This window comes from Centroberyx affinis, unplaced genomic scaffold, assembly GCF_046629955.1.
Source record: "Centroberyx affinis isolate AG114_WGS23_722 - 3 ecotype Tasmania unplaced genomic scaffold, CSIRO-AGI_Caff_v1 ptg002161l_1, whole genome shotgun sequence".
NCBI classification, from domain to species: domain Eukaryota; kingdom Metazoa; phylum Chordata; class Actinopteri; order Beryciformes; family Berycidae; genus Centroberyx; species Centroberyx affinis.
The window spans coordinates 180,268-189,704 of NW_027280476.1; the positions used below are offsets into that span (position 1 = coordinate 180,268).

The window sequence follows — 9,437 nt, forward strand, 5'->3', positions numbered from 1 at the left end:
ACTAACTTGTGGAGGCTGGAGGAGATGAATGTATGAAGAGATACTTTTTAGTACATATCCACAGTTCCCCACGCGAGGGAAAATATCGTAGGTGTTTTTGTCGTCTTCTGCTGTTAGGAAGCTTTGTTGAAGGTTTGGTGCGTTGAAGTGTGTCGGCTTGTGAATCTGGTGTTGGTGTTTTCCTGTCAGCTAAAGATGTCTGCGGAGGAAGCGGACAAAACAACCACCACTGATGCCAGTGCTGGTGATGAAGAGGAGGAATGGCTGTATGGAGGTAAACCGTTAGCTAGTTAATGTCCGCAGACATAATTCCTGGCGAACAAAGGCATGAGATAGTGTGTAAATTGCGCTGGTAATGAATGTTAACCAGTAATAATAGCTGTAATGAGAAAGCTAGCCTGGGCGCTAGCAGTGCCGTGTTTATTTGCTTTTGCTTGGGCTTTTCAGCTGTTGCAGGTGTAGTAAATAAAACCTAATTTGACATGTCGTGAGTTAGTGTCTTACCTTCAAATCTGGTAAATACTGCTCTACCTGGATGATCTATCTCGGGGTGTGCAGCATTGTTTATACACGAACAGCTAATGGCACTAGTGCTGGATAAGGTGAGAAAAAGCAACGTTAGTGCATCTTCATGAGGTATTTTGTTTTTCTTCTTTCAGATGAGTCTGAGAGCAAGGAAGAGGACGAGGAAGCCAAACTGAATGCTGCAGTCAGGTATTTAACATCCACGATGTTAAATGAGCAAAGACATTTCTTCCCTACTTTTCCTGATCAATATTTGCCTATTATTTGAGGATGTCGTGTGTCACTTATTTGGTTGCTGTGTCCTGTCTGTAGTTTAAAGCGACATCATATTTAATGCTTCGTTTCGTCCTCAGTGCACCAAGCGATGCTCCCCTTTCAACAACAGAGGATGCCTCTGCTCATGCCACAGGCAACGGAGTGGCTTCTGAGGTGGGCAGCTTGCACACACAGTCATGCTCTGTGTTGTAACGTGTCTGGTAGATGCATCAGTTTTGCCCACTTGCCTCCCAATCCCTTCAAACGTCATTCCTGTCACTGTCTTCTTCTGCCCACCTAACTCACTCACACGCTCCCTGCCTTTCTCTCTCTCAGCCCTCTGGTGAGGCTGCGGGCGAGGATGAGGACAGTGACAGCGACAGCGATGATGACGACGATGATGTCCGCGTCACCATCGGAGACATAAAAACTGGGGCACCGCAATACACGTAGGTTTCAGTCATGTTTTGCAGATTAGTTAACCAGTTATAGTGCTAGTTGAAGTGTTGCAAGGTGGGGTGTGTATTTCTGACAAGAATATTTTTTAGGTAAAGTGTAAACAATTAGAACGGGGAATTTTCTATATGTGTTTTTTTAATGTTTTTTTTTTTTATTGTCCTCACTTACTCACTTAAATAAGCAAACTTTTCTGTGTCGGTCTGTTTGTTCTACAATCCAAATAGAGTTTTGATATCAAAATAAAGTGCAGTATTTGGCATTTCAAAACCCTTTTCTATAGTTTTTACATCTCTATATGAGAATAAAATATATGAATATAAGAAAATTTCCTGGCAAAAAAGTAAGCCATGGGCCTGTTGTAGTATTCAATGCTGATTTTCATGAATAATGTTAGAATATTGTTGGCCATGATATGAAAGATTGATTCTGGCCCATGCCTAGTGTTCAGTATTGGTGTGATTTGGTGCTTTGACATGATGTATAACTAGCTTGTCCCGTCCACTAAACAGTGGTTAATAGGCATCATATAAAAGTAAATAAATACTGGACACTAGCTGGCACTGATCTTGTCATTGCACAACATTTGTTGATCAAAGAGCTTATAGTTGGTGTATTCTTTCAGGACTGTTCAGGTTACTTTCCTATTGGAATGTTTTGTTTACTCTAGTATATGTGGTATATATGGTAATTTAAGGAGATCCTTGCTATGTCATTGATGGCCTTTTAATACCGTTTTTTTCCTCCCAGACCATATGGAGTGCCACCCGTCAACCTCAACATAAAGACAACAGGCTCCAGACCTTATGGACAAGGTGTTGCTCTCTATTCTTAAACCAGAAGCTGTTGACTTTTTCTCTTTGGCTAACTCTATTCTATTCTATTCTATTCAATGCCCAGAATGTGCATATGTGTGGGTATTTTTATATATCCAGTAGTAAATAGTTTGAACAGCTTAATGAAAGCCTCATATCGGACTAGTAGAAGTCCAACAGTGTGTTGTGTTTGTTCCCTGTAGCCGCTAAGCTGAAGGGAGTGGACCTGGACGCTCCTGGAAACGTCAACGGGGTTCCAGTCCTGGAGGTGGACATGGAGTCCTTTGAAGAGAAGCCCTGGAGGAAGCCAGGTGTGTGTGTGTGTGTGATTAATATTTCAACCTGCAGGAACTAGTGTGCTGTGTGCTGTGGTGCATTTGGGGGATGTTTGGTATTATTGACGTAGACATGTGATGTCTAGAATGTATTTCACAAGCTGTGTGTGTGTGTAGGAGCGGACCTGTCGGACTACTTTAACTACGGCTTCAACGAGGATACGTGGAAGGCCTACTGTGAGAAGCAGAAGAGGCTGCGCATGGGCCTGGAGGTCTCCACTGTCGGGTCGGTGACGAGCAAGATCACCGTAAGAGACCGCCTGCATCTCTCCCTCTGTCCACTCTCACATTTCTGTCTTTCTTTCAGCTCCCTCTTCATTTCACCTGCTCTCTATTTCAGTTATAAGGGCACTTTATAAACCTTTCCCTCTCATCGGTTAAGCAGACTGAGCAGTTTGATAACTGCCTGAATGTTTCAGTATGGGAGATAAGATACTTTTCTATCCATCTGTAATTACCTTATTTTACTCCTCTTCATCCTCCTTCCCATTTCCTCCATTTCCTCCTTTGCTCTTTCTTACACCTAGGGATGCACATACAAAAACCTGGTATTGGACATTGGGGTGATACCAGACTAAAATAGGCTACCGGACCGGTAATGAGAAATTTTCCTAGTTATGGAATCTGTTATCAAGAGTAGGTTACAGCATGACAGAAATCAAAGCAAATTGACATTTCTGCCTTTTTCACACATTTCAATTCAGGATTCCAAATGGAGAAAAGTGGATTATATCTCAATATTTTTTCTCCAACATCCCCAAACTAATGATATAAGTCTCTCTGTTCTTGATATCGTCGTAACGTAATAGTACATGGAATCGGTATTGGCGCTGAAAGTGATATCCTACAGCATGTTAAGCATACATACATTTGTTTGGGCTCTTTAATCTAAAGCATTTTACGGAACTATGAGTTGATATGTTGACACAGATGGCCTCAATGTCCAAGATGTCAGTAAAGACAGATTGTTGACTCTTTCCCAGGTTCAGCAAGGCAGGACAGGCAATGAGAAGGACATGTCCAGTCTGCCTATCCACACCTCCAAGCCAGACTTCACATCTCCAGCCAGCCTGTACAAGCCTGCCATCAGCCAGGTCACCAGGTAACTCTTCTGGAAGTGTCATCAGATCATAAGATGTCTGGAAATAAAACAAGCATGCGTTTGTCACCGAAAGTGAGGGAATGTGGAAAGTATCTGAGCTAATAATCTTTGATTGTTGGGGCTACAACAGTTAGACAGGGAAAGACAGAGACGCGCAGTAAAAGGATAATCCTAAACTATATTTTGGAGAAAACTGGAAAGCAAAAACATTGTGTTTGCTTTTCAAATTTAATATGCTCAGACACTACTGCTCTCCTGGACACACACACACCAAAACACACCTGGCTTCCTCCAGGGTTTCGAGTTTCCCTATGCCAGAAATAGGCCACCATCCCATGACCTGTGTGTGTGTGTGTGTGTATGTGTGTGTGTGAGGGACAGTGTAACTCTCTCCCTCTCTCTCCCCCTTGTGCTCTGTTCCGAAATGGTAGGATCTCTCCCCCTCAGTGGACTGGCCCGGGTGTTCAGGACATTTATTATACGTAAGTGGGCATGGCCTCGTCCCTATGAGGTGGAATGGGCCTGGTGGGAAGTGTGTAGTTGTTGTATTGGGGCCTGGAGTTTTTCTTGACCATGGAACGTGACCACAGAAAAACTCCCGGTGCCATTCCCTGACAGATGCATCTTTCTGTTTTTGCCAATATTTCTTTGCTGTGGTGGTGGTTGTTGTGCATGTCTCACAAATTCTTTGATAGTGCATTGGAGAGAAAGTGATTTAATGGATACCTGATTTCAGTATGTGTGTTACAAATAAGACGTCTACATTTTTACTAAAAAAGTGATTTTGTAGTAATTGGACTAATCATCTAATTGTAGCATTTTGTATTGCTCAATAAGAGATTATGGAATCTATTCTGGGGCGAATGTTACAACCCCTAAAATCTCTTCTCCAGGGACTCAACATGGGTTATTGCTTTAGATTGATTATTCTCTGTGCTGACGGTCAGAAGGCTGGAGCAGGACGGCAGGGTTAAATCAATGACCAGTCCTAAAAAGTAGCTATAGATGTAGTCATCATCAAATGTTATGACTTTGTCAAAGCTTGCAGTCTGTGGAAGTGTTTTATGACCACAATGTTTGGGACTTACTTCACCTTCTACCTTCACATGGCACGTGGGTAGTTCAGCTGCCTTGAGACGTACAGGACATAGGTGATGGTCTTTGCTTTGTGTCTCTGTGTGTGTGCAAGTAGATACTGTGTATGTATGTATGTATGTATGTGCGTGTGTGTCCTTAGTTTTGACTGCTGCTCAGCGCCTTGTTTTGTATTTTTTTTTTTTTTCTTCATTAAATCTTCCCAGGAAGACGAGCGGTACCATCGATGTGATCGGCGGACAGACGGCCACCATCAGCAGGGTGGAGGGGCGACGCAGACACAACCTGGAGGGCAACAATATCCAGGTGCACACAAGCAGCGCAGACTCCCTCTAATGTAAAAAACACCCTGAATGATATTGGACAACAGTGTTATTTGGCCATTTTTGCACCGGCTGAATATTGGTATTCACTTATATTAAACTGACACGCTGTCAGAAACTGTCTGTATTGGCAGATTAATCAATCAATTATGTTTTAGTGAGGTGTAATCAATTAAACCTCCCCCTGTCTGTTGCGGTGCAGGTGATCTCGGAGCACTCGTCATCGGAGGCTGAACCCACTCCGGCCAAGATGCCTCCCTTCTTCCCCCCCGGTCCCCTCCCCCCGAACATCCCCCCTCCTCCCTTCCTCCCTCCTCCCCCCAACGTCAGCGCCGCACCCCCGCTCATCCCCCCGCCAAGTAAGACCACCGTACTCCAGTCACTCTGCTGTTTTTCTCATTTTTTTCTATTTATTTGCCTCTCTCTTGCTGCATTTCCATTTGATATTTATATATTTCTATGCAACCTTCCCCTCTCTTGCTAATATGTGTTTTCATGTGTTTTAATTGTTGTTGAACACTGACTTGTTTTATCAGTCGGTTTACCCCTCTCTCTTTCTCTCCTCCCTCTCTCTCTTAGGATTGCCCATTACTGTCCCTCCCCCTGGTTTCCCTCCTCCACCCAGTGGGCCCCCTCCTTCTCTCATCCCCACTATGGACAGGTAACACACGCACACACACACTAACACACACAAATTAAATGAATACATTGAATATTACTGAACTTGAACTGATTATGAAACAGGAAGAATAATTTGAACTTGAATTGAATGGAGTACAATTGAATAAAATTTAATTCAGTGGGGTTTACAATAGAGACACAGTTAACTGTCAAAAAATAGGTCGGTATCACACCTCCATTGAAAAATATACTTGTTTCCCTTCTTGAGAAACTCTCTGTATTGATTGGAATGAAAAGAAGACAGGAAATACGCGACTGAATGTATTAATTACAGTCTGCTAATTGATTCATTTTCGACAAAGAACTTTGCCACACAGCAATAGATAGGGGACACTTTTTCAGCCGTTTTACACAGGTTCACACATTGGAAAAGCACACACACACATGCACAGTACCATTAAGCTATAGCATGTAGTTGCTGATTAGTCTTTGTTCTGTGTTTCCGCAGCGGTCACCCTGGAGGTTATGATGGACGCTCTGTCCCACCATACCCCTTCCCTCAAGGTAGGGAGCTCTACCACATGATGTGGTATTCCAGTGCTACAACTTGTTTTCAGTTCATTAACGTACGCTAAGATCCCTGTGGGGAAATTGGGTCATCGCAGTAACAGAGGGTAAACAGGATGTACCAAAATTATATAAGCAAGTATATTGTCAAAAAATAATTACAACCAAATGTGTTGAAAATAATACAGCAAATAAATAGAGGTGAAGATAAAGTATCTTTATTGCCAGATTTAATGGAGTGTGCATTGCTAGCGATTCACATTATCAGGTGTATGGTTGGTGGAAGTGTGTGCACACATTTTAACACACATTTTACCGTAACCTAACAACCAAGTATTCCGCTCCCCTCCTCTTTACCTCCCCAGGTGCGTACCCTCCTCCCATGGCCGGAGGTGTGCCCCCCCCTTGGCCCCCCATGATGGACAACTCCAAGTCCTGGGACTACTACTCCCGCCGTGAAGAGAAGAGGGATAAAGACAGAGAGAGGCCCCGCGAGAGGCCGCATGAACGGGAGAGAGAGAGGGAGCACAGCCCCTCAGCTATGAGCTACACCAGGTGAGAGACACACACACACACACACACACACACACACACACACACACACACACACACTCTTAATCTTTAGGAGACACATTTAAAAATACCATAGAGTGCACTAACATGTCTGATTATTCTTGAACAGTTAATTTGTTATATATTTGTCTCTATGTTGTGCAGTCATTTTGCACACCCTGCATATGTGCTGTAAATTCATATTTTTTCATATTTTGTTCATTCCTATATTTTTACTTACTTATGTGTCAGTTGCAGTATGCTTAGAAGCTACAACATGCAACTTTTGGCTGAAGTGTATTGTTAGTCCGGCCCTCTTCCTCCTCCTCAGTTGGTCAAGTTCCCACCCAGACACTTGTCACTTGTCACTTGTCTACCTTGAAATGGCATCTAGCCTGAGGCAGAGGTAACCGGCGTCTGTAAAGCCACCAAAGGTGATGCAGAAGTAGACAGTGAATGCAGCCAATCAGTAATAAAATAAAGCAATGCTGATGTTCATTGTGTTTATCTTTGCTGTTGTTTCACCTCTTACTGCTTTCCACAATTGTTGTTGTTGCTGTGACTTCCCTGCTCTGTGGCCACTAGCCTCTCCTTGATAGCCACAACCAGCTCACCACTGGCCACACCCATAGCAAATGGCATATGTCCCCACACTTCCCGAACATCATGCAAAGAAACCGGGCAGTCAAAGATACACACAGGCTTATTATGTCTAATATCATCATTTGTTGTTTTATTGTGACAAAATGTTGCATATTGCAGCTTTAGCCACAGTATAGCCAGATTGCTCCATGCATGTAAATGTAACCAATGAAAGCTTTTGTCCTTTTAATCGCTATAGTGATGAGGAGCGCTACCGTTACCGTGACTACCCGGAGCGCGGCTACGGAGAGCGGCATCGCGAAAGGGCGAGCCGAGAGAAAGAGGACAGACACAGAGAGAGGCGGCACCGGGAGAAAGAGGAGGGACGCCACAAGTCCTCACGCAGGTACACACACACACACAGACAGAGTTGTCTGTCTTTTTCTGTCTCTCTCCCCTTTCCTGACCACCTGCTCTCCTCCGTCAGCAGCAGTAGCAGGAGGAGGCACGACAGCGAGGAGGGCGACAGCCACCGGAGGCACAAACACAAGAAGAGCAAGAGGAGCAAGGAGGGCAAGGAGGCCAGCGAGGAGATCAGCGGAGACCAAGAGAACCAGGAGGCCATGGAGTGATCGCCACCACCGCCATCCGTCATCTGTCTCCGTTCCCCTCTTATCCCTCTCACGTCTCCCCTCCAAGACCAGAGAGAACGACGGGGAGGGAGGTGAGCGTAGACCAAGAAAACCAGGGAGTCACGAAGCGATCGATGCGTCCTGTCATCTCCTCTCCATCAATCTCCATTCTCGCTGTCGTTCATCCTCTCCATCTCCATCATTATGTCAGGCAGAGCATTTTGATCTATCCTCCACCCCCCCACCTCCCCCACCCCTTCTCCTCAGCCCCCCCCCCCCCCCCCCCCCTTCTCAGAGCACTGCTGTAACATTAGATCATGCTCAGAGATTTTGTGTCGTTTCACCTTGCAGTCAGGACGATCACCAGAAATTGGTCTTTTTCTGTCATTTACTTTGTTGTCCCTTTATTCTTGTCCTGTACGAAGACATCTGTAGAAAGTTGTCTGTTTGTTAAATTGGATTAAAAACAACACTTTTGATAAGATTTGTCATGTCTTTTGTTTGGATTTGAGTATATTTGTGTTCACGTCCTTTCACGTAGACACTGCCGGATATACACTGATGTTTTAGGGCAGTTTTGGAATAAACAGTTCAGTGCGGTTTGGTCTAGAAAGGGACATACTGAAGTTTTATGTTAAGAACCTTCTGCGAAAGTGATTTGTTTTATGTAGAACTATAAAATTGCTCCCCAATTCTGATGAGACCCAAAGTTCTTGTATTAGTTCCTGTATTAATGGGGTCAAACACAGCAGTTATGTCTGTACTTTGTGTGATGGTGACGGTTATTGGTATTAGCCTGCACACAGCTTATTGGTCAGTGAGAGGTAAACACAAGATACAATAAAGTACAGTGAGGGGAGCAATAGACATAAGCGACTGTCAAATACAGTATGTTAAAGCCCAGGGAAAGAACTATTTGATACCTACAAAAATTACAATAAAAAACCTTCCCCCTTAACAGTAGTAATATCTTTGATGTATAGTCTAGCACTTTTTCTCTCCTTACTATCAAATGCAAATATCACTGCTCTTAAATACCTTTGTCTTTCTTTCACACTGCAAATTTGTTTGACCTAGCTTTTTTTTTTCAGTTTAGTTTGCCTGTTTACTCACTCATTACTTAACTTTCTTTTTCTTTCTTTTAACCTTTTAACCAGTGGTGGAACATGATGGGCCCCAGTGCAAATATTTTACTGGTCTCTTCCTCACATGCACACACGTACAATACACATACGGAGAACAAAGGATATACTGTATATGTAGAGCCTGGGTGGTTAGTGTGGGTGATTGGTAGTGTGCTATAAAAGTCTCAGTGACTGTTCTTAGCAGTCGGAGGCCCATGTGCAGGATCTGGAGGCCCACCGCAGATTCCTTGGAAGGCTGAGTCCCTCTGGATTTGGTCTTTTTGCCCGACTGTGGAGAAACGGATGCATGCAGCAGATCATTCTCAATGATGTTTCAGATGATTTAGAGAACAGTAACGATTGGGTAAAAACACTTTGGATTTTAGCTTTTGTCAGGGCCCTAGCTATAAATAATTGATGAATGCAATCAACAACCCCATTCAGTACTAACTA

General features: G+C 43.7%; 1 protein-coding gene across 1 annotated transcript; it reads left to right on the forward strand.

The window, feature by feature from the left end:
• On the forward strand, nt 1-8,328 carry fip1l1b (FIP1 like 1b (S. cerevisiae)). Its single transcript, XM_071532068.1, has 16 exons — nt 1-274; nt 660-714; nt 879-954; nt 1,117-1,229; nt 1,987-2,051; nt 2,255-2,362; nt 2,504-2,634; nt 3,370-3,488; nt 3,920-3,970; nt 4,790-4,889; nt 5,109-5,265; nt 5,486-5,567; nt 6,036-6,091; nt 6,460-6,649; nt 7,488-7,634; nt 7,719-8,328. The coding sequence occupies exons 1-16, from the start codon at nt 196-198 to the stop codon at nt 7,858-7,860; spliced, it is 1,671 nt and encodes a 556-aa protein (XP_071388169.1). The 5' UTR covers nt 1-195; the 3' UTR covers nt 7,861-8,328.
• The last annotated feature ends 1,109 nt before the right edge of the window (nt 8,329-9,437 follow it).